Source organism: Lates calcarifer, linkage group LG8 (assembly GCF_001640805.2).
Source record: "Lates calcarifer isolate ASB-BC8 linkage group LG8, TLL_Latcal_v3, whole genome shotgun sequence".
Taxonomy (NCBI): domain Eukaryota; kingdom Metazoa; phylum Chordata; class Actinopteri; family Centropomidae; genus Lates; species Lates calcarifer.
The window spans coordinates 5,558,016-5,581,831 of NC_066840.1; the positions used below are offsets into that span (position 1 = coordinate 5,558,016).

General features: G+C 40.5%; 3 protein-coding genes across 3 annotated transcripts; all 3 read left to right on the forward strand.

Annotated features, from left to right (window-relative positions):
* The first annotated feature begins 653 nt into the window (after positions 1-653).
* Positions 654-8,101, forward strand: apool (apolipoprotein O-like). The gene is made up of 11 exons (XM_018675438.2): positions 654-737; positions 1,722-1,820; positions 1,927-2,052; positions 2,568-2,622; positions 3,155-3,253; positions 4,208-4,299; positions 4,391-4,507; positions 4,858-5,071; positions 5,186-5,404; positions 5,940-6,083; positions 7,496-8,101. The coding sequence occupies exons 1-11, from the start codon at positions 726-728 to the stop codon at positions 7,582-7,584; spliced, it is 1,266 nt and encodes a 421-aa protein (XP_018530954.1). The 5' UTR covers positions 654-725; the 3' UTR covers positions 7,585-8,101.
* Positions 8,102-14,814: 6,713 nt separating this feature from the next.
* Positions 14,815-17,968, forward strand: agtr2 (angiotensin II receptor, type 2). The gene is given in 3 exon segments (XM_051072178.1): positions 14,815-15,033; positions 15,646-16,443; positions 16,445-17,968. Coding segments are annotated over 2 exon segments (1,263 nt in total). The 5' UTR covers positions 14,815-15,033; positions 15,646-15,711; the 3' UTR covers positions 16,976-17,968.
* Positions 17,969-20,647: 2,679 nt separating this feature from the next.
* LOC108882764 (SH2 domain-containing protein 1A-like) lies at positions 20,648-23,810 on the forward strand. The gene is given in 4 exon segments (XM_018675442.2): positions 20,648-21,128; positions 21,453-21,516; positions 23,142-23,207; positions 23,209-23,810. Coding segments are annotated over 4 exon segments (483 nt in total). The 5' UTR covers positions 20,648-20,991; the 3' UTR covers positions 23,425-23,810.
* Positions 23,811-23,816: the final 6 nt, after the last annotated feature.

Consider the following 23,816-nt stretch of genomic DNA (forward strand, 5'->3'; position numbering starts at 1 on the left):
GTTCTGTTTATGTGTACCTTTTCGTGAATCTATTTAAACAGCATTGCAGTGTGTTGTGAGCTGATATTGCCAGGACAAAGATGACCTGATTTCAAATTAAGAGCCAGGGGTCATCCCATAAACCAGGAGGCTGTACAATTATGTTGTATTCCTGCTGTAGCCAAGGTGTATATTTAAAATGTCCTTGTGCAAACTGAACCTCTGTTTGCTCACTCCTCATAAGCATCCACCTAAAAATATCTTCTATGAGTAACTTATATGCATGTGCAACAATACATATATTAATGGCATCCATCCTTTATTTATACCCGCATTTATCCTGTGCAGGGTCATGCTGGGCGAGAGGAACATGTGCAATGTGAGCACACTAGATTTTAACACAGAGCCTCTCTACAAGACATGGCCACAAAATTAAGTGATAAGACCAGATTCAACTTAGTTAATATAGTTGTTAAGTTGCTGTGGCCAGTTCCCTTATTACCAAACGCATCAGACTTGCAGTGAACATTGAATTTAGTTAAAAGCATGCACATTTACCAAATAATCATCACCTTGAGTATACTAAGTGTTTGAGAACACTGAGTGAACATGTTTGCTGGATGAGGTCACCTTAACACCAAACTGGTGCACGTGCCTCCTCAGGCCATTAGGTGGCAGTAAGTGACCGTGGTTTGGACCAGTCGGAGCCGTTCACCAGAGTCCAAAGAAGAAGGAGGAGCGCTGTCATGGCGGCCAAGGTGAATGCTTGACATTTCCAATTCGGCAAAGTTTTCTGTGTTTGAAATGTATATTTTCAATGAATATGCGAGTGTACTGTTAACACCAATTAGCCCGAAGCCGTTTATGCAAACCTGACTTTCCAGACATTTATGCTGTATGAGAACAGCTTTGCTAACTGTGTGTCCACTGTGTTAGCCAGAGTTAGTGCTAACTACACAGCACTGCTTCGTTATGTTTAAGTAGCACTTCTCCCACCATGTGATTATTAGTCTTCTAAGCTTCTGCGACAGGTGACAAATCCTATTATTTGTCAGCCCCGGCCTTGTTGGCTAAAATACAGTTTGTACAGTTAGAGGTTAGCTTAGTTAGTTAGCTTAGCTGGCCGCTGTTGCAAGTTATCCACAATATCTGATAGTTATACACGTTGTAATGATGGCTGTTATTTAAACTTCCCATCTCTGTAAAACATGTCTGTGTAAGTGGTGAAAATAGGTCAATACTTTTACTTAAGCGCTGCATTTAAGTACAGTTTTGACGTACTTTTGACTCGACAAACGTTACAGACAGACAAACGCTGGTAGACAGCCACAGTTGTTTTCCATATAAGATAAATTATAATCGTGTAAAATATGATGCAGCTTATAATTTAAAGTACGCAACAGTAAACAAAGTCATTAAAATGAGCTCCAACTGAACCTGCTGCAACATTAATATGCAGCTTGTGTGTCAGTGCTTCATAAATATGATATACAGTACGTAATTATATAATACATTGAGTAAGTGGCAGTTTTGCAGAGTGAGTATTTTAACTTTAGATTTGTTATTAAAATGTATTTGAAATTATGACTACGTGACTCTTACTTTCACACTGGTTATGCAAAGGATCTACTTCTTCCACCACTGATTCATTCATTCACTGAGTCATCTGTCTGTCAGTGGATTGTGTTGTTTCTATGAGCTGACAGCTACTAAAGCTAGAAATCTGCTTATTTGTACACTAGGTGGTGATGGTGGCCGTCCCGACGGTGCTAGGAATAGCCTCCATCCGTGTGTACACTGTGAGCGAAGCCCCCGCTGATGGGCTGGTTACTCAAGAAAAGGTATAGCTGTCCCAAAACGTCAGTAGATTTATTATGAGAGAACTCATTGCCATTCACTGAACTGTTGCATCTTATAATGACATGGTGACTCTGCCTCTGTCCCCAGCTGAATATCTACACCCCACTGCCACGGTCTGCTCAGGCACAGTTTGTTCCAGAGAGGCCGGGTGCCATTGAGAGTGGGTTAACCACAGCTAGAGAGACCATACTACCATTTGCCCAGGCTGTAAAGGTATTTGGATTTTGCTGTGTGTATCTACAGATGTATATCAGAATGCATTATAGTTGTCAGACACCACCCAGTACAGCATTAGCTCATACATATAAATATCACTTCCTGTCTTGACACTTTAAACACAGACAGAATAAACCCTACACGGATGTGTTATATAAATGGAACAACACCTAAAACACGTCAAAAAAGTCTTATCTTGCACCTGCAATGTTAGTTTTCCATCCCTGATTATTGTTCCTCTTGTTTGCGGTTACCGAGCACAATCCCACGTGCTTGCAAGTGCTCTGTGCAGGTATGATTTTGCAAACAGCAAAGTTGAGGAGTCAGACAGGAAATAGTGTTGATGCAGTTCACTCCACAGCTTTAAGGTTTGCTGCAAGGAGATATGACAGTTTGTTACTGGGGAAAAAATACTTCACACTGACTCAGATGTGTCTGTGTCAGTAATGTCTAGATAGTTGTTTTCTTGAAAGTATGTTAATGATGTCAGTTTTGTCCTTTGTTTTCTTCAGGGTGCCTGTGTGTCTGTGAAAAATGGAACTGTTAATCTGTACCATGCAGGACAGGGTGAGTCAGCAGTAGGTACCTTAAGGTCTCATTCATAGCAAAGATTCCCTCTTCATAAAACTTGAAACCATTTTTTTTCTTCTTCCATCCATACAAAGCAGTGACACAGAATATATAAAATTTCTGATATGTATTTAACAAAGTCATGGTGCCCTAAACTTAGGTTTATATTGACATCCTAAAAACAAATCTCATGTACTATATGCAGGCCTTATATAGACTACTAGTATTAATAAACGTTTTTAAGAAATGATGTTACTGTGATGTGTGTAAATTGTGAAATAGGCCACAGTTCCTATTTTGAAGGCAAAGTGAGGAATCTGTGTGTGTATGTTTCTTTGTGATATTCTTGTGAGAAAATGCACTTTTGCATGTCACTATCACCATAAGTTGCAACACTGCATGTAATAAAATTATTATTATTATCTCTAATGCTGCTATTGCCAGTGTAGAGGTTAAAGTCACAATATGAGCTGTAATGATCAGATGCTAGCTCAAATCTGACTGTGTCCTTGTGTTACCTCGTTCCTAGATGTATACTATTACCTGAAAGACCCTCCCCCAGGCTTTCTACCCAGGTTTGGCACCATCACCATGGCTGGCCTGCTTGGCATGTTCTTGGCACGGAAAGGTAATCTGATCCCCTGTCACTACATCACAAACACTTTAGGCCTGCTGGGAACAATTATTTTGATACCTCTTAATCTAATCCATTTAAAAGTGCTTACAGTGCTTACCACGAACCACAATTAAACGTTTTGAAGTGTATCATCATCAATAATCATGTAGTGTCATATCATATCACAGTATTTAAACATACAATCATCATAAAACCTTACATTTTCCAATGTGCATAAGGCTGGGTGTTGTTCAAACTTTCAGTACTACTACCAATATGATATGTTATTTTTGATGGTATATCAGTCGAGTACCTAAGGTCATAATCTGAGCAAAGTAAAAGCAAACAAGACAAAAAAAATGTATTACACCATTGTACGCAGGGGAAATAACATCTAGTTTTGTAGGAAACTGCACCACCACAAATCTAAACTGTCTTATATGTCGTAACACCTTCATAATGTAGGCGCAGGCATGACACAGGTCTATTTTATGCACATTTTACCTGAATTTGACCCGTTCATGTGAGACAGCTGTCACCAATTAATTTCTGGTGATCAACATTCACAGACCACAGTTAACTTACAGCTTGCTAAGAAACCACAGAAGTATGAAAGAATATAACACATAAGAAACAAGTGAAGCAGACTTTCTATTTCAGTTTTCTCTCCACACTTTTTGTCTTAACCTTTCTCTGCCTCTCTCCTTGGGGTTATGACATTTAAACAGTAATATTTTTAAATTAAGTTTTCATTTAGAATATAGAAACCTGTTCACTAAGACTGGGTTGAGAAGAGGGTTGTGATCCACAACACAGCTTTAACCTGTGTTACTTACCAACTGTGCGTGTGTGTGTGAGAGAGAGACCTTTGTGAATACAGCAGTCTCAGATGAAGTTGCCCTTCATTATCTAATTTGTGCCAAGTTTGATTGATTAGAATTTCCTCTCTGTAAAACTTTGTTTTAGGCTCTCGTTTTAAGAGAGTAGCCATTCCACTGGGCCTGATGAGTGCAGGAGCTTCAGTGTGCTACCCGGCTCAAGCAGTGGCTGTGTTTAAGGTAAATTCTGGACATTTTGTTAACTCCATCAGCACCAGTTACAAACCTCTTTATTTTCAGAGTTTAATGCTGTTATTGTGTTCTGTGCCAGGTGACAGGTAAGAAGGTATACTCTGCAGGGCAGTGGAGCAGTGCTGCTGCGTCTTCGCTGTTCACCTCCAAGCCACAGGAACCTGTTGCCAAAGACATCGCTGCTTCACAACCACAGGTTAACAGTCATTTTGAGTATCTGAACAGATTTTTTACAATAATCGTGCAGTTTAACCAGCTAGTCTTAAAATAGAAACTACTGTAAAGCTGTTTTATTGTATGTGACCAAGAACAAAACAGCAGTTCAGCCTATTTAATGGTAACTTTCTTCCCACTGTTTTTTTCCACGTGCATAATTTACTTGCCGAAAAAATCCCCTCTGTCTCAAAGTAGGTCATATTCCGTTTCCTTTCCCAGCACTTTGCCTTTGATCGCTGCATTGTTACTGGAATTTGTGTAGTATGTAGTAACTTAGAAGGTTTGTGATTTAGAAATTAAAAGTTTATATTGTGTTATACATGTTGTCAGTCAGCCGCAGTGTCAGATCAAGAGCCTGTAGTGATTGAGGCCTCAGAACCCAGCTCCACCACAGACAGCTCATCCCAAAGTGCTACAATCCCAGAAACAGAGGTGGAATCAGCTGAGTCTGTTCCTGTCTCTGATGAGACCATCGCTGCTGTCATAACAAAGGAGGCGTCATCAGTAACACTCACAGACCAGGCCCCTACAGAGTCCAACACAGGTGTTGTAGATATTGATCTCTGTCTGCTTGCTTCTGTGTCTCCATCTCTATGTTTCACACACAAGCACACAAGGGCTTCTGCTGATGATGTGCCGTATTTTCTCTCCTGTCCAGATCCCGTGGTACATTCAGTGCCAGCGGAGACAGAAACTGTTCCTCCCTCTGTGGAGCTACCTGCCCCTGTTGAGAGTGAGGAGCTCTCAGACACAAAAGAAGCACCTGTGGACATCTCAAATGAATCCAGCCCAGCAGAGTCCACAGCGAGCTTAGAACCAGAGTCCACTTCTTCCTCTGAAGAACCAACTGCTCCAAAGGCCTCAGACGAGCCAGCAGGTACTAGAAAACTACCAATAAAGAACAGAAAATGCACCAGTAATGCAAGATTAAAGTGATGCTAAAATGTATCTTCTCCCTTGGAAAATCACTGTTGGTACAGAGTTATTTGTTAGACACGTGGATTGAAAGCTCCTACAACTAAAAATGATCCAATAAACGTTTAGAAAAAGTTCATGAAAGATGAAATGATATTTGTGCATCTCTTCCGTTATTTCTTCTTATTATTCTGGTTCTTGTTAATGGGTCTGGTGTTTGTTATCCAGAGATTTGATGAGCTGAGACTTGATTTCTACTTGTCATGCATCACATACCAACCTTACATACTATTTAAACACGCTTAAAAAAAAAAAAACACATAGTGCACTTTCATTCCTAAACATGGACAGGTACATATGAGGACAAATGAGAACTTTCTTAACAGCATCACTATTAATAATATTAGTCTGAGGTCACAACAGTTGTAATAAAGGTGGAAACTCATTAGTTCACATCCCTGCTGCTGACCCCATGTTGTATTTTGACTTCTCCACAGTGCCAGTTGTTGAATCAGCTGAGCCCGAACCCACTGCTCAGCCAGAGTCAGCTGACCGGCCACCGGTTGCTGCTGTGGAGGAGACCCCAACCCCAACACTCACACCACCACCTCCTGAACAGCCTGCAGCAGAAAATAACAAAGGTACGGTGAACAACTGCTGCACCTACACACACTGCTCCAGTTTATTATTTGGCTTATCACAACACATAGACTCACAAGCACGCACTGCATCTGAATTCTTGTTCTTGTTAACAGGTATGATGTTTGTTATCCAGACTTTTGGCAAGCTGAGACTTTCAACTTCCACTGAAAGTCGTGCGTCACAAACCAACTCTGAAACACGTTTAAAAAACCACAGCACTTTCATTCCTAGACATGGACAGGTAGATATTGGAAGTCTTAGAGCAGTTTAACTTTTACACCTCATCTTCCAGCTTCTCTATATTTGAATAATAATAATCGTATAATAGATTGAGGAGTAAATGAGTGTGCAGTCAGAAAACTCAAGTCAAGCATTGGTTTCACAGTTTGTAACAGTCAAGACAGTCTGATTATGAACAGAAAGACAATTTCGCCATGCAGTGATCCCATATTGCATGACACTGTAGAAAATAATAAGAGAATCTGTTCGCTCCAAATAAACTCAGCCTCCTTAGAAAATAAATTTCCTGTTGTATCTTGCTGCAGAAGTCATGTGTACTCCAAGACAAGGTAGCCTCCAAACAAATAGCCAAATATTTATGGATTGTAACTGGTGAATAATAAGACTCTACTGGTAGAACAGTATGTATTGATTTATTTATTTACATGGTTCTTAAGTATTAGTATGAGAGCACGTTGGTTAGGAGACTTGATCTGGGAGTTAATTTGCTCTAAAACTATGTACGTATGGAATGAGCTCTGCTTTATCTTTGCATATAAATTATGTGTTAATAATCAAATAGAGCTTTCACATTGTCTGCCTCATACACAGGTCTCTGTGGCTTATTTTCACTGTTTTACATGCAACTTATAACCCATAACACATGTCACAGTATATTTTCTGACCAGATTATAATCTGTGCTTTCAGTTACTGGGTTTGAATAACTTCAGTTCTATAAATTACATCATCTTACACTATCTACCCCTCTATCCTATTCTATTTTGAAAGTCCATATCAGATGTCATTGTGTTCCCACTGCTGCATCTATGTAGACAAATTGTCAGCCTGAGTGCAAGGTTTAATAGTCCTTACCTCCAATCCTGTGGTGCAAGACAAATTTCATATGTATTCAGTAAAGTGCAATCAGTCTGTATGCTTCTAAGAACCAGTTTTCTCTTTTACTGAGGAACTAGTTAACAGTTGTTGTGTGGTCACAGAAACTCTGACAGGAAACTGTGGCTTTTACTCTGCTGCTCTTTATTTTAACCAGTTCTAATTTTGTAACCTAGTAAATGAAGTTTGTTCAATTGATGCATTCATTGTCATGCTAGAAAATATGATTTTTTTCAATCCCCTTTCAAGGTAAACATGTTGATAATCCTGTGTTGTATTTCTCTTACTGCCCTCCAGGGGGGTCTGGTTTCAAGCCAGACCCTTCTCTGATGGACTTTGGCCAGTCCAGCCCAGAGGATGAAGACCTGTACAGCACGCGGAGCTGAGAGACCAGTTGGCCACAGGAGAAACCTCATTCCCACACTGCCATCTCATATGTCATCCAGACTGATAAACACTCTATATCATTATGCTGTGTAAATTGCCATTTTGAAAGCAAGTATAGTTATGAAGTCTTTTATGAAGATTTCCATTCTCTTTTTTTTATATTTCCACAGAAAACAGCCAAGTACATTTGCATTGTAGCAGCAAGCAGTGGCAGTCGGTTTCTGTGGAAGGACTGAAACACAGAAAAAAATACACCCACAACTGTTTACAAGTCTTTTAATTCACAGATGGCAGATTGCGAATATTTCTCTCTGTTTGTCATTTAGCAATTACAGTTTTTTGTGCTACGTCTCTTACAGTCATGAGTGCATTGTGCTTTTATTTATTGTAATTTAGCCGCACGTGCTGGTAATGAGTACAAGATGGACTAGTGCTGCTCCATTTTGTTACATAAAAAATTGTCTTCACTTATTGAGTTTAAGAACTCAAAATAAATCTATATTTTTCAGGAATTTATGATGTGTCTTCTCAACTAAGTGCATAGTTTTTGTTCTGACATGCAGTTTGAATTGTGGGACCCTATATGCACAGGTGTGTGCCTTTCTAAACTGTGCCAGTCAGTTCAGTTTGACACACATGGACTCCAGTCAAGTTCTAGACACATCTCAAGGATAATTAAAGCAATGAGGATGCACCTGACCACAATCTGGAGTGCCACAGCAAAGAGTCTGAACACTTTTGTAAATGAGACATTTCAGTTTTTGATTTTTCATAAATTTGCAAAACAAATCTAAAAACATGTTTTCACTTTTTCATTGTGTGCTACTGAATGTAGATAGATGGGCAAAAACACAATGCATTAAAACTTTAATCTGTAACACATTAGTGCAAAAAATGAGAGGGTAAAAATATTTTCTGCAGCCAGTGAATGAACATAACATACATACTGTATCACACTGCAAGTAAAGAACGATATCTCCTCTTCCAAACCTCTGCAAATAAAGTGGGACACAAAAAGGTTCCCTTCCTAAAACACAACTCAAGTTGTTTATTATTATCATCCCAAAAAAAAATCATCAGTAAAATGGAGGACATTTCACAGTTTTTTTTTTTAATGAGATCATAACATCAAATTGGTGTATCAATTGGTGTATCATAAACATTACACTGTTGAAGAACAATGAATCTGGGGATGTCCATGCTAAATGTGTATGATTTTTTATGGGTCCCATTTTGGGGTGCCCATCCCATATCAACACTGCTATGCCAGGAGCACAACTATTGCGTGGACCATCATGCCATACGGTTAAACATTTATGGTTCCCAGAGAATGGATCTTACTGACTTTGGTAAATGCCCTTCTGTAGCATCACCAAGAGGTTCACATTTTTATTTTGTAGCGAAATATCTTGACAATTATCTGATGGTGTGGCTGCATTAGACAGACACAAACAAATACAAATGATATTTTTTTTGTTTATTGTTTACAAGAAAAACTAACAAAACTAAATTCTTGACAATTTCAATATGTCAGTTCTCAACATTGTCGGTATCAAAGTAAACAAATAACAGAATGTGTTCAAAACTGAACAAAAAATAAATCAACCATCACATCATCAAATTAATATTTAGTAGTCGCAGTAGAGCTCTAATCCTGGCTGGCATGTTCCCCACAAGCCTTTCACACTGCTGAGGGGTAATCTTGTCCCATTCTTCTTGAATTACTGCTTTTAATTCTTCTAAATTCTTTAGTTTACACTTTGAAACAGGCCTTTTGATAATCCACCACAGATTTTCAATGGGGCTCATGTCTGGGGATTGAGCTGGCAAGAGGCACTATCTTGTTGAAACATCCAGTTTTGACTTTGATGGAACAGTGCATGTGCAGAAGGGAGCATGTGGGTTTTGAGATAATACTTGGAAGAGTTCAATGAGCCACAGGGAGGACAGGGAGATGACCAACACCAGTAGCACTCATGCATCCCCAAACCATTAGTGCCTCCACCATGCTTGACAGTAGGTACTGTACATGCTGGAGATAATGCTTGGCCTGGCCTTCTGTGTACCCTCACATTATCAGGAGGAGCATAAAGCTGGAAACTGGACTCATCTGACCACAGAATCTTCTTCCAATTCCTGGCTGTCCAGTTCTTGTGTGCTTGGGCCCAACGACACCGGGCTAACCTCTGTCTCTCACTGATCAGGGGCTTCTTGACAGCCTTGTAGCCTTAAGCCATGATCTAAAAGTCGGACACGTACAGTGCAGATGGAACACTGGACACCAGTTTGGTTGGACCACTGCTGCTGAAGCTCCTGTAATGTCATTCGGCGGTTTTCCCTGCACATGCGTATCAGGATGCGGTCATTTCTTGCTGAAGAAACCCTTGGACACCCAGATCTTGGTTTGTCTTCCAAACTGTTGGTTCATCTGTATTTCTGCAGAGTGTATCCAACTGCTGAAGGACTGCATCTGCACTTCCTGACTATCTGATGGTAGCTGTACCCTTCCTGGCTGAGAATCTGTATCAGGCGTGTTTCCTGCGTTAGGTTCCTTGTTTTAGCCATTTTTGTCTCTGAAGAACTTTCTTATTGCAATATTTCACAAATGCATGGGGTGTCCAAAAACTTTTTTCCACCACTGTATACCTACCAAACATCAGCATGTTAACATTGTAAGTGTGCATGCCGACATTCCTATTTAGCTAGAAAGCACCACTTTGCCAATATACTCATGACAGAGTTGTTGGAATATAATTAACTAATTTATTTAAACCAAGTTAAACCGAGAAACTGATTTGATTTAAATCAGATGATGATTGCTTCCTTGTTCCATAATCTAACTGTCAAACAGCTATTAAATCTAATCCCAAGTGATACAGTCTTTGTGGTTTCCTGAAACAAAAGCTAGGACATTAAAATCATTCAAATGTCAATGATAAATATCTGTACAGTATGTTGAGCAAGCATTAGTCATGGAAATGATTATTTCTAAGAACTCTGAAAGTTTGAGTAACAAGCATGTGTACTCTGAGAATGTCATGTATACTTTCTAAAATATTTTTGGTGCCACATGTTTTTGCTTACTTCTGTGAGCACACACAGTTTGTGCCGAGGGACCAGGCTATCTTCTAACATCTTTATAGCCTCTTTACTGCTCCTCAGAGGAACCAGAGCTCCCTGGACCTCATAAACTCTGCATGAGGTCAACCAGAGTCATGACCCTCCGTGTGTGTGTGTGTGTGCGCACTCTCACATATGTGTATAACAGAAAGAAAAGGGAGGGAGAAGTCAGATCAATTAGACGTCAATACTTTTTTCATCTTCTTTCCTGTTGTACATGGAGAAAAATACACATATGGGAACCAGGCTTCCTGTAGCATTGGAGCTACAGTTTGTGCTGCTGGTTTGTGTTGAGGGATTAAGGGACTTGTGGGCTGGTGTTACTGTGCTTTTTTTTTTTTTTTTTTTTTTTTTACACAAACACTACAAAATGTTCTGATTAAAAAAAAGTTCCTCCAGAAACAACTCTGTGTCCTGGAATCTTCATCCACCAACAGTGTTAATAAGACCACATGGAACATATTGAATCAGTTCAAAATAGAACAGAGAGAGTGGGAATGCTGGAAATCTGTTCAGTCTTTTCTTCTCACAATTTGTTAGGAAGGACAGACATCTTGTTGCTATAAGCTGGGGGCCAGTGTTAGAGGTTTCAGAGCCCACCCCAGCAAGATGTTACACTAAGAATAGCCTGGAATAGCCTCATCTCACCTCTCTCAAGGGCCCCCTCCACATATGGGGCCCCCTTTCCATACAGCATCCCACACAAGCAGCATTTATGACAATGTCCTGAGAACTAATGTTAGTGGACTCTGTCATGTAGTGCAGAAGTCTCAGATTTTTTTTTTTCTAGACCAGCAGAAAGGAAGTGGGGCTCACAACCCTGACCTTTCACCTTTCACCCACCATGAGCCAGATTTTCCACAGAGGGTTATGGCTTTGCGTTGGTTATCTTCCCAGGGTCCAGCTAGTGAGGGAGACCCCCACCATCAAATAAACACATGGCACATTTATCAGCAAATAATATAAACAACACAATTACATAAGCCATTTAAGGGTGTTTGTGAATATTGTCCATGTTTACTTGAACATATCTTGTGTCTCTGTGGGTCAGTGTGTGCATGTTTTTGTGCAGTTTCCTGTGCCTGCAGATAAAATCATATGTTGGTAGTTTTTTTCCGTTCAACGGAAGCATACCACACATAATACACACTTACAGTCAGTGTGTGTGTTATTCATTAAAAAGAAATAATTAGTTTGGCAATTTTGCAGACACTGATATATAAGCTGTGTTAACTTTTTGGTTGCAACAACACCACTGTTATATAATAATTACATCTTGTTTAATGAGCACAGAGGGGGAAAAAAAAGAGACTTTTGACAAACTACGGTAGCAAGGAAATTAAATGTCATGCTTTTAATCCAGAAAAAATAATTGGCTTGGAAGTTGATGTCCAGTAAGGGCTGTGATGTAAGTTGAGGTTTGATGCTCTTTGCTTCATTGCTCTTCTTATCTACTGCATGCACAGACATACACTCCCACACATGCTCAAACTGTTAATCACTGCAGCCTCTCAGTTTGTGCGTGACATCTAACAGCCAAAAAACATAGCAGATGTTGACTTTAGTAGTAGAATTAACAACGCTCTAAAAAGTGAAACAAGTATCTGTGTGCTCTACAAGCCAATGTAATTGATTGAAAAAAGGATAAAGTGCGATAACCATTCCAAATGCTGACAAAGGTCAAAGGATGGCAAACAGAGGCAGTTCTGAGATAAAACAAGTGAAAGTAAGATAGACTGAATGTATGTAACAGTCTGTCTTATGAATGTTTGTGATATTTTCACTGTATCAGTGAGGGTTATAGCAGTCATGGAAGAAGTAGTGTCCACTTTACTGAAGTAAAAGTAGTAACAACACAATTTAAAAATGCTCTGTTACAAGTTCTGTACTAGCAAGACTAAGAGTCTACAACTTGGTTCTGTGAGGTGTAATAGACATAATGGTGTTCCAAGCAAATTGCTAACACCAACATGACAGCATGATCACAATGAGGCTAACATGCTAACATTTGCTAATCAACAGTATACATAATGTACAGCTGAGGCCAAGAGAATGTCATTACATTTTCAACCCAAGTACTGGACAAATTTAAAGTTTGACTTGATGATGGTGCTAAAGTGGCAGACTTGCCAGATTGGTATTTCTGCTAGCATGGTTAAAAATGTTACCTACTTGTTTCTTGCCAGGAGTGCGTGGTCATAATGGTTGAAGACCTTTTCCGTTTCCAAGACAAAAAGTGCTATCTCTTCATCCTCTCATGTTGGACTAAGGGCAGTGACTTACTTTTTCAAACTGGTATTATGAGATGGGATGGGCCTGATTAGCTGGTTAGCATGCTAACTTCAGTAGAAGAAGTGATAGAAACAGAAGCAAAACAAGAGTTAATATTGGTGTTGCTTTCTACCTCTGGAGACAGCTCTTGGTAAGTAAAGTAATTAAGTTTGATGCTGAATTTCCTACTTCCATTTCTTCTAGACTGGTAAGTAAACAGTTGCTAACACTAACATTGGCTATGTTGGTATAGCAAAAACTTACATATAGCACCTTTAAGTGGAAGCAAGAATCAAAATGTACTTATGTTATATATAAACAATAAAAGTATTATGCAGAATATCACAATTTGTATGTGTGCAACATAACCAGTTACTATAGCTGTCAGATAAATCTTGTGGCGTAAAAACGACATTATTTCTCCCTCAAATGTTGTCAAGTGGAAGCATAAAGTAGCAGCAACTGGTAAGCAAATCATGACTGTACTCAAGTTCAGAAAATGACAAAATATGTGGAGGCAGAGACATAGTTTTGTTTCTTTTCTGTCATCATCTATTTCTGTTGGCCTGCATCGCACCATAAATTTCTGTTTTTAGTTGTTGCATGTCATGACTTAGGGTCCTTGGCTTCTCTCTCTGTATGTGTGGGTATGTGTGTGTGCATGAGAACAACTGCACATACTCAGCATGCCAGTGGAAGAACATTGCATTATGAAGTTTCCGTTTTGGAAAGCATAACTGTCCCTTTTTAACAGTTCTGTAACATACAGCACATTCCCAATTTCTCATGTTCTGCAAGTAGGCAACAACAGAGCTCTTCATTTGCGGCCTTCATAATCTCCTGCTCTCTGTCTCGCCTTCATCCGTCATCCTCACCGTCAGCTTTCCCACGGCTATTAGAACATGTCACATCCTGATAGATACTCAATGGAGCAGAGTGCACGCACACACATCTGAACACACATGTAAACAGATGCGAGCACCCTGCGTTGATGCGTGCATGCCAGGGACTGAGATTAAGTACATCCAGTTGCACAAGTATCGAAGCATAGACGCACATGTGCACACGCATGTGCACGTCCACACACAGGGATGGATGCATGTTTAAAACTGTTGATCAAAGGGGCTGTGATGTAATCAGTCTCAGAGCTTTGCACGCATCCCTCATTAACTTTCACCAGAGGCTTTAATGAAAAACCACTGGAGGGAATCTCCTCTTTCTCTCCCTCTTCCCTTCTCATCTTCTCGTTCACTCCCTGCAGTATCTGCTCGTCCTCCTCCTCGTTCATCTTCCACACCGCTGCCCCCACCCAGCCACCCCCCACCCCTCAGTCTGCCCCACTGGCTGGCTTGACTTCCGCTGAGACAGAGTAAATATTTCCCATGGCTTATCTGACCGCTGGTAGAACGAATATGACACAGAGTGCGAGACTCCTCTAATTAACACACAGCTTCCATTCCTCGGGTCAGAGGCCCCGATGGGGACAGTTAGTACTTTAAGTTTGACACCTCAAACACACTGATGTCCTATTCATTATAGTAAGGTATGGCACATGGTTGTGTGTCTACAGTCACTTGAGATGCAGCTTGTACTGTAACTCACATCTTGACTTGATTTTCTTTTTTGGCCTTTTCTGGTAGAGAACTGAGCAGGAAGGAAAAAGGGATAGAATTGAAAACAGGGAAGGCAAGCCTATCTCTTTCTCTCTCTCTCTCTGAAGGCTGGCTTGTGTCCAGGTAAGTCCAGCCCCTCGGTAATGATGAAGGTGTGACGTGTAGCAACTTTGCTGTTGTGCAATAATCATGAGGCTCTAGAGGGCTATAAGACCCCCCAACCCCATCTGGTTTCTCAGAGCCTCCAATCTGTTTTCTCCACACACACACACACACACACACACACACAAACACAGAGGCATGATATGGTCTGGGGTACTCAGCTGTGCAGATTTTACGTAGATACTTAGAGGGGTCGAGGAACAATTGTCAAGACATGGACTTTAGCCAAAAGAAGCATTGAAAACCTCTTGACTGCTTGGACTGGACACTCAATAACTCCAGGTAAAATGAATTCTTTAAATACTTAATTTCATGCTATTCATTATTCAAATTATTCCATAAGTCTGGTTTGATTTGATGATACATATCTTCTTTTTTCTACCACCAGTTAAACTTACTGTTACTCTTACTGTTACTCTCTACCAGTTATATTGGTATTAGAAAAGTTATTTGAAGATGTAATTTCCACTACATTACTGATTCCCTGCTTTAAATTCTATTTGTTGTTTCTTCTGTTATTAATAATGCATTCCTTTGGTGCACTGGACTGTAATAGGATCAGTTTCAGTGACTTTTAAGGTCGCTGTAAAACTATTAAATTGAAAATTAAGGTGACACTTTTTTCATCTAAATCATAAATGTTTCAAAAACTTATTTCAGCCATTAAAACAAAATAGATGTTTGAGGCAGCCAACTTATTACAACCCCTCCATATGTATTTCATTACTGCCCAACTTTAAGAATGGTGTAATGTATTATTGCTGTGATTAGTTATCAAGTAGGACAGCTAATAAACACTTGAGCCAACTAAAGATTACCACGTAGGAGAACTTTTTCTTCGCCCATAAAAGGCAGCTGAATTTTAAACGCTCTGCTCTTTTGTTTGATTTCCAGCTGACCTTGGAAAACTGAAAGGAGGGAAGTCAAATTGTGTGACGCAAGGGTACATCCAGTACCATAATGGCAATCCCAAATGACTTCTCCATTTTCAACTCCACCTCCTATTTAACAACAGAGATCTATCTGAACGCCTCTCTTGCCCCCTCTGACCCCCCCTGTGCAGATTGGACTCCTGTACCCATGACCACAGTCATCCCCGCCATCTACAGCGTTATCTGCGTGCTGGGAACCATAGCCAATGCGCTGGCAGTATGTGTGTTGGCCCATGCCAGTGCCTTGAGGAGAACTGTGGCTAACACTTTCATGCTGAACCTGTGTGTGTCTGACCTGCTGTTCCTGCTGTCTCTCCCGCTGTGGGCCGTCTACTACTCCCGGGGCTACAGCTGGCCCTTTGGCCGGCTGGCCTGCAAAATCTGTGGGGCGCTCCACAACCTCAACCTCTACGCGTCTATCTTCTTCATCACGGCCATGAGCATAGACCGCTACCTGGCCATCGTGCATCCGCTCCGCTCCCAGAGTGCACGAGACCCCACACGTGCCCGGCTCACGTGCATCCTGGTGTGGTTTCTGGCATGTGCTTGCTCAGCCCCCACCCTGGCTCTGAGGGATACACGCTACCTCAGTGGGCTCGATGTGGAGGCCTGTGTGATTTCCTACCCTGATCATACGTGGTATCTGACCCTGGTCTGGATGAAGATTGCTCTGGGATTCCTCCTGCCGCTGTTAGTCATATCTTGTTGTTACTGTGCTATTGGTCGACATTTGTTGGCTGATACAGGGTTGGTAAGAATGCAGAAACTGTCACACCCCCCCCAGCATGCCCTCTTTTAAATCACTGGAATCCCAGGAGAGCTGCAGTAAACCAGAGAGACCCCCGACCCCGTGTGTGAGCCCCAGCTCTAGTGGGGTCAGAGCCCTGGAGGGCAGAGGGCTGGAGCGGGTTTTGTGGACAGTAGCCGCTGTGGTCCTGGCCTTCTTCCTCTGCTGGTTTCCCTTTCACTGCGTGACCTTTATGGATGTTTTGAACAGCCAGGGCAAGTTGGACGGCTGCTGGGTATACTGGAGCATCCACAACCTCACCCCTCTCACCCTGTGTCTGGGCTTCTCTAACTCAGCCATCAACCCTGTGCTCTACTGCTTCATTGGGAACCATTTCCGGGGCCGTCTCGGGGGCCTCTGTAAGGGCCTGTGTGCTTGTTTGAAGGCCCGTGGGGAAGATCACAGCCAAAAGAGGGGCTCCTTTAGCACCAGGCTGAGCTCCTTCTCCCGAAAACTCAGTGACCTGAAAGACCTGGCGATTGTGGAGCCCACAGGTCCTGCCTAACCAGCCCCCAGAGAGAAAACTTTCCGTCCACTGGCTTCACACTCCAAAGAATGAATGTCAAATGACTGCTGAACTCCAATAAGCATGGACGTGTGAGACAGAACTGGTGCTGTAATTGATGGAGTAAAATTCCAGCAGAGCTCAACTCTGCCTTACAAAGCTAGAAAAAAAGTAACTACAGAAAAGATGAAGTCGAGAAAAAGGGTTGAAAGTTTTGAGACTGGTTATCTAAACCATGTAACAGATGTAATGCCTTTGTAGGCAGATTATTTTACACTCTTGCTTTCAACAGTCTTAAAGAAACTACAGCAGCTACATGACAATGTGAAAATAATGTGACACTCTAACAGGGTCATTTTCTGTGATAAATTATTTGCTGAATCTGTAGCTCTACTCAGCTTCACAGAGCTTTACAGTGAGTTTCAGCTCATTGTTTAGCTGTCCTGGTGCAGGAGGCAGCTGTTATCAGTTTAAAAAGCTATAGCTATATTAACCAGCTCTTTGTTAATAAGCTCTCCATATCAATATATGTTAAAAGATGATGTCAATGTTCACAACTTCTTTCTGCTTACCTTGAGTAGGCAAAACAAAATCAGTTATTGTAAGTGTAAGGATACAGAAAAAAAGCCTTCAAATTGGTCAGTGGCTGAGATGACAGCTAATCAGCTAAGCTAATGTTAGCAGGTCTAGTTTAGCTGCTATTACCATTTTTGTTTATTCATCATAGTAAGATTTAGCTTCTGTCTCATTCATATGGAATGACAAACATAATTGCTACAATAGTGAATGTTAAAAATATTTTTTCAATTACAGAAATAGAGTAGGAGAGTGTAAATATAGTGTGTGGTCTATGGCTAGCTTTTTAGCATAACGCTGTGCTTTTTGGCTTGGGTTTGTAGTCTTACAGACTATACTTTTCTGTGGCATAGTAATAATTTATATGGTAAAACAAATGCCAATAAATAACTAAATAAATAAATAAACAAATCTGAATCTGCTCTCAACTCACTTTTGACTAAATGTGTAGTTACTGCATTTTGGCTTTGTAGGCCAGAGCCGACCGAGGGAATGATGAGATAAAGCTATATAAGGCTAATTATTAACCAGATGTAACAATACTACTTTTACTGTTCTTTACTGGGACCAAGATATTATATGTTTAATCATGTAACTTGTAACATTTGTTGGTATTATTCTCAAAAGATAGTTAATAAATAAGAATCATTGCATTTCTTTGACTGAATAAGAAATAAAGAAAACAAATATTTATCTAAAAAAAATGCCATTCTTTTGTTTTATATAATTCTCTCTTCTAAACTGGGACAAAAATTTTGGTTCAGTTCCACACATGCAGCAATTTTGTGAAACCCGTTCCATTTACAATTTTATTTTCCTATTCCATCTTACCCTCCAACAGCTGTGACTGAGAGCTTCCCCCACCTGGGAATGAGAGTGCCGGGATTACTGTCGGCCTGGCAGATGGACATTCGGTCTCTCCCTCCCTCCACCCCCTCCACCCTTTCCTCCCGTCCCAGAATACCTCACATAGATTCTGTACATATCAAGGCCAGATATCATAATCTCATACTAATGTCCTTATGAAGCATTCCAGTCAGGCCACTTGTGTTGGTTGAGGGAGCAGCCAGCTAATCAATGATGTATCTCTGTCTGCTATTTGTGTCCAGTATAGATCCACAGCATTCTGCATTGACCCTGGCCTGCCTCTGTGAGCTGAGAGCCAATGTACTATGGTGTAATTTTGTTTTGCACTGGTGAAGGCTGTGAGATTATTAAACACAAGAACATTGAGTAGCTGAAGCTAGAAATGCTTTTGTTCCTGCCTTAAGACATGTGGTTATGCCTGTCTCTATTTCATACTTGTATCCAAGAAAGTCTGAATGTTTTCTCACATTAATATGGTACCCAGCTCTTAGTTGAGGTTTGTTGCAGTAGCTCACTCCTCATCAGTCTTCCAAATCTTGCCACTGGATGGCACTAAAGTGCTGTAGAAGTGTGAATAAGGTGCCCCTGGCTGCTTACCCAGACAAAGCCCCTAAGTCCCACCGCTCATGATCTTTCTGAGCCGAGGGAAAAATGGCTCTGACACAGACTGATGACTCATGTAGGCTACAGTTCTGAATGTATAAAAACAGACATCCTCAACAAATGCTGCATTAGAGAGCGCCACAGGCTCAAAGCATGTATGGTGGTAGAATCACAAGGTTTGACTTCCTCAGGGCTCTTTCAAGAGGAGCACTTGGTGGTCTGGACGACTTCATATGGTTGTAGCTGTGGTCTAAAGGAAGGAGCATTGAAACCAAAAAAATAAACATCTCAACATGACAGATGAGCATTAAATACCAGATGCTGTGCTATCACCTTGATGAAATCTGCATGCCACGTTATTGCCACAAACATTCAATATTTTAATCACCAGATCCTTAATTTGACACAAACAGAACTTTCCGACTGACAAGACAGATTGCAGGATGAGTTTGTTACTTCTCCACAGTATGTTCATGCTCAGAGCTTCGTTATATCTGATGTCTCACTGTTCTTCAGAGCAGGTGTGAAGTGTCCTTGACACATGTTTAATAAGAGACAGACCAGTGACATGATTGAGCACGTGTGTTTTACAGTGTGGACGTGTGATGTGAGAAAATGTGAGTTGAGAAAGTGGTGGCAGTTATTTTAAACAGCAGGTGACAAACTTTAAATTATAAATCTAAGTAAAGACATTAAAGATACTTTTTCAAATTTTTCTAGTGGTGGAAAATAACAAAGACATACATATACTCAAGAGGTATTTGTATTCACTAGATTTCACTACATTTGGAAAATATTGTACTTTATTTATTCTGCGACATTTATTTGACAGCTATAGTAAATTTTTAGATTATGCTTGTCCCTAATTAAAACAGTGATTCCCAAGCTTTATTTGCTTGGAAACCTCTCAAAATAATAAAACAAAAAACAAAAAACAAATAAAATCAGTGTGTGAGGCCTCTCATCATGTCTTTGGATGTCTATCAGTTGTTAGTCAGATGGTTTAATTTAATTAAATGCTCTGGGTAAAATGATCCAATATTTCAGAAAAACATGTCAGAGAAGAGTCCAAACATTTGATACAAATTAAACTACCTAAATTAAACTAGTGCGACTTCATCCAGTTATAACAGTAAACAGCTGCTTACAAATAAATGACAATATAACATTTTCATATGTTACATATTATCAGTCACAATGGCCACTTTTCTGCAGAACAAATACTTTTACTTTTTATATTTGTATATAAGTGTGTTTTGCTGAATTTTGAATGCAGGACTAACTTGTGATTTTACATTGCTGTATTTACTGACTGTCGGTAAAGTTCTTGAATTCTGCACATCACTGTTCATGGAAACTGTGGTGGAAACAGACAGTGTAAGCGAACGTCTCTTAATAAGAAAACAAAGCAAGGCCTCTAGATAATTGAGCTGGAAACAGTATAAGTCACTGCATACGCACAATACACATTTTCCTGTGTGAAAAGGTTGGTATTGCCTTTTTTTCATCCCTCTCTTGTGCTTTCTATTGTTGTGGAAATATTCAGTTAGAATCTTTGAAGTTATTTCCTGTTGAAAAATACAATCATTTCCTGAGAGATACACAAACCCACATTTTAAGCGTGTGTGCGCGCGCACATATATGTCTGTCTTATAGAGAAAGAGGAAGACTGCCAGCACCAAGCCAGAAAGGTTAGAGGTTAGGCAGAGCTGCTATCAGTCTCTGTGAAAAAAGGTGGAAAATTGAGAGCTTGCTCGCCAAAGCTCAGGCTCCCAAACAGACATTTGAAACAGCAAGAAGCGAAAATCAAATGAGAGGCTGGACAGCTGCCTTACCTGTGTTCCCAGGCCACAGCACACAGTGAAAAGTTGAAGAAGAAGAGAGAGAGAGAGAGCGAGAGAGAGAGAGAGAGAGAAAAGAGAGTTGACACTTGGGAGCACAGAAGAAAGCAGATCTGGAGAGGAGCTGTGATGGAAAACCTGGCTGTCTACCATGGACCCATTGGCAAGGAAGAAGGGGAAAGGCGACTGGCCCAGGACGGCCGGGATGGGTGCTACTTAGTGCGCAACAGTGACTCGGTGCCGGGTGTCTACTGCTTGTGTGTGCTGTGAGTATAAACATGGATTGTTCTCCTTTTAGGCCGTTACCAAAAACCTCAACAATCACATCAGCACATAACCTTATTTTCAACAGTTGAAGAGATTACTGATCTTCTCACATTTAAGAAAACAAAAGCACAAAGGGATAAACTAACCAACAGAGTATTAGGCGAAACCAAAAATATTTGGTGGCCTATTTTTAAGTGAGTGAATAGGAGTTCCACAGGAGAACTAACGGTGACAGTAGGAGGCAAACACTTATTTCATTAAACTGAAAGATGAACTCTAGGTCAAAGGTGACTCTGTGTGTGTTTCTACATGTGTGTGTGCAGGTGCAGTGGATACGTCTACACATACAGACTGCACAGGGACGACGCAGGCTCATGGGCTGCAGAAGTGAGACATTTCATGTTATTTCTTGCTTTTATTCTTGCTTTATTTATTCTGTCTTTTTTCCCCATTTTCTTTCTCCGCACCCTGAAACCTTAACAGAACAAGCAGAACAGCTGCACATCTGCCTCACTTTGGTTGGTGTTTATTACTTCTAGAGGTTGTTTTGGTGCCAGCTTAATTCAGCAAGCTGTGAATTTGAGGCGAACAGTGACAGTGCTGAGAAAAGGCTGCATTTCCTTTTTTTTTCCCCTTTAGCAGTAACACCCTTTGAGACAGTCTCTGTTCTTCCCCAACCCCAACTCAAATTTAAGACACCACAGCATCAGCATATACTCCAGAGATGGGAAACGTTGAATTGCATTTGACAGCATTTCTGATGGGATATGTAATTGAGCACTGAGGTTTGGCAAACACCCAGAGATGTGAATGTATAGAGACATCTGAAGGCTATGTCACTCTCAGACAACTAAGCTACATGCTGTTGTAACTACATTTTACCCTCGCTCATTTTTACTGACAGCGTCAGGCGAGCAGATAGAGGAAGAGGACCTGAATTACATGAATTTCACCACAAGCTCAATAACAGTTTACATTATTCATGTGCAATATCAGTCACTTTAATGAAATATTCTTGGGAACAGAGGTAACACTTGTGGCCGGAGACAGAAACATCCAAAGTGCTTTACTGTGGGAAGTGCTCTCTGCGTTTGATTAAATGATTTTAAAATGCATTCAAGAGAACAAGATTCTCACAATTTCCCACTGCATGATTGATGGAACTGAATGAAAACACATAATGCATTTCTAAAAGTCCTTACTTGACAAAATTATAATAGTTTTATAGGTTTAAAACTTTATAGTTTAGAGATATTAAATATTAAACTGACAGCTTTGGGCATAGAGGAAAATTGATGCGTTATCAATTAGAAATAATCCAGAACTCCCTGAAAGATTCTCGATAAAGTTAAACTTTGCTAAAGCCAAAAGGAAAACTGTCAGATAAGACACATAAAATCTTTGTTGCAAAAAAAGATAAATTCTAAACAGTATATTTGATTTTTGTTTAGGCCACAGATCATTTCTAAAAACGATCTTTGTGCTATTTCCATTTGGTTCAGTCACAAGTAAAGCTGTGGAGATAATGGGATACTTTAAGCATCTTAGATGTCACACATAAATCCTAAAATAAATGCTTTTTGTTGACTAACAAAATGTAAAAGAAGCCCAGGGGAGTGAATGCTTTCAGAGGCAACTGCAACTGAATTTTCCCAATTTAGCTTTTAAACCCCCTGAGTATATTTTCCATCTGGGTCAACAGTAGTGTTTACAGCTATTACAGATTGACTGTCTTTTGCATCATCTTATTTACTGATATGTGTCCTGTTATTGTCTTGAATACAAGCTCAGTGTGGATCAGCTGATCAGATATATAAAAAAATAATTGGCTGGTCCCTTTGCGCAGTCTCTACTTTTAGAGCATCTGATGTCTCCTATAAAGGTGAATCTGTGAGAGCTCATTTCAAGCAGGTCCTGTCCCGTCCTCTTCATTTTCCCCCCGTGGGGTTTGATGCTGAGATGGAGATGCTGAATTCTCCTCCGCCTTTTTTTTTTTCCTTCTTGTGTTTCAGACCACTCCTGGTGTGCAGAAACGATATTTCCGGCGAATCAAGAACTTGATAGCAGCTTTCCAGAAGCCCTGGACAAGGAATTGCCATGCCTCTGCTCTACCCTGTCACCGCTCAGAGTCGAGCACAAACACACACAGAGGCGCAGACGCCCAGTAATAGCCTGTCGCAGACACACAGCAGTCCAAACCCTTGCTTCCAGCAGCAGCAGCAGCCGGTGCCACCACATGCTACTCAGGGACAAAAAAACAGGAACAAGAAGGAGGTGCGACAAGCTTTTGGTTAGGGGCAAACCCTTAGCTCACCATTGACCTAATTATAAACAAAAATAGTGTCTTTGCGTGATGCTACTGTTGCATTTTGCCTGTTGCGTCTGAAGTACATGTCATTTTTTTTCCAATTAAGCAGCTCCTGTTTGTTAACATTCAAGTCATTAAGACTGTTGCAGTGACTCAGATCTCAGTATCCTTCCACTCTTCTTTTTCCTCTCTGCATATGCGGCACAGAAAGCACCTCATAACTTTCAGGGATGTGATGTAAAATATTCAGCTGCTCACACATTAATATCCATTACTGCATACGCAAGTTGACAACAAATATTGTGCTCTGTTTTCTTAATTCAATTCAGTTGTGTGAATGGCAAAGAAAATAAATGATATTGGTTGAAATCAACTCTTT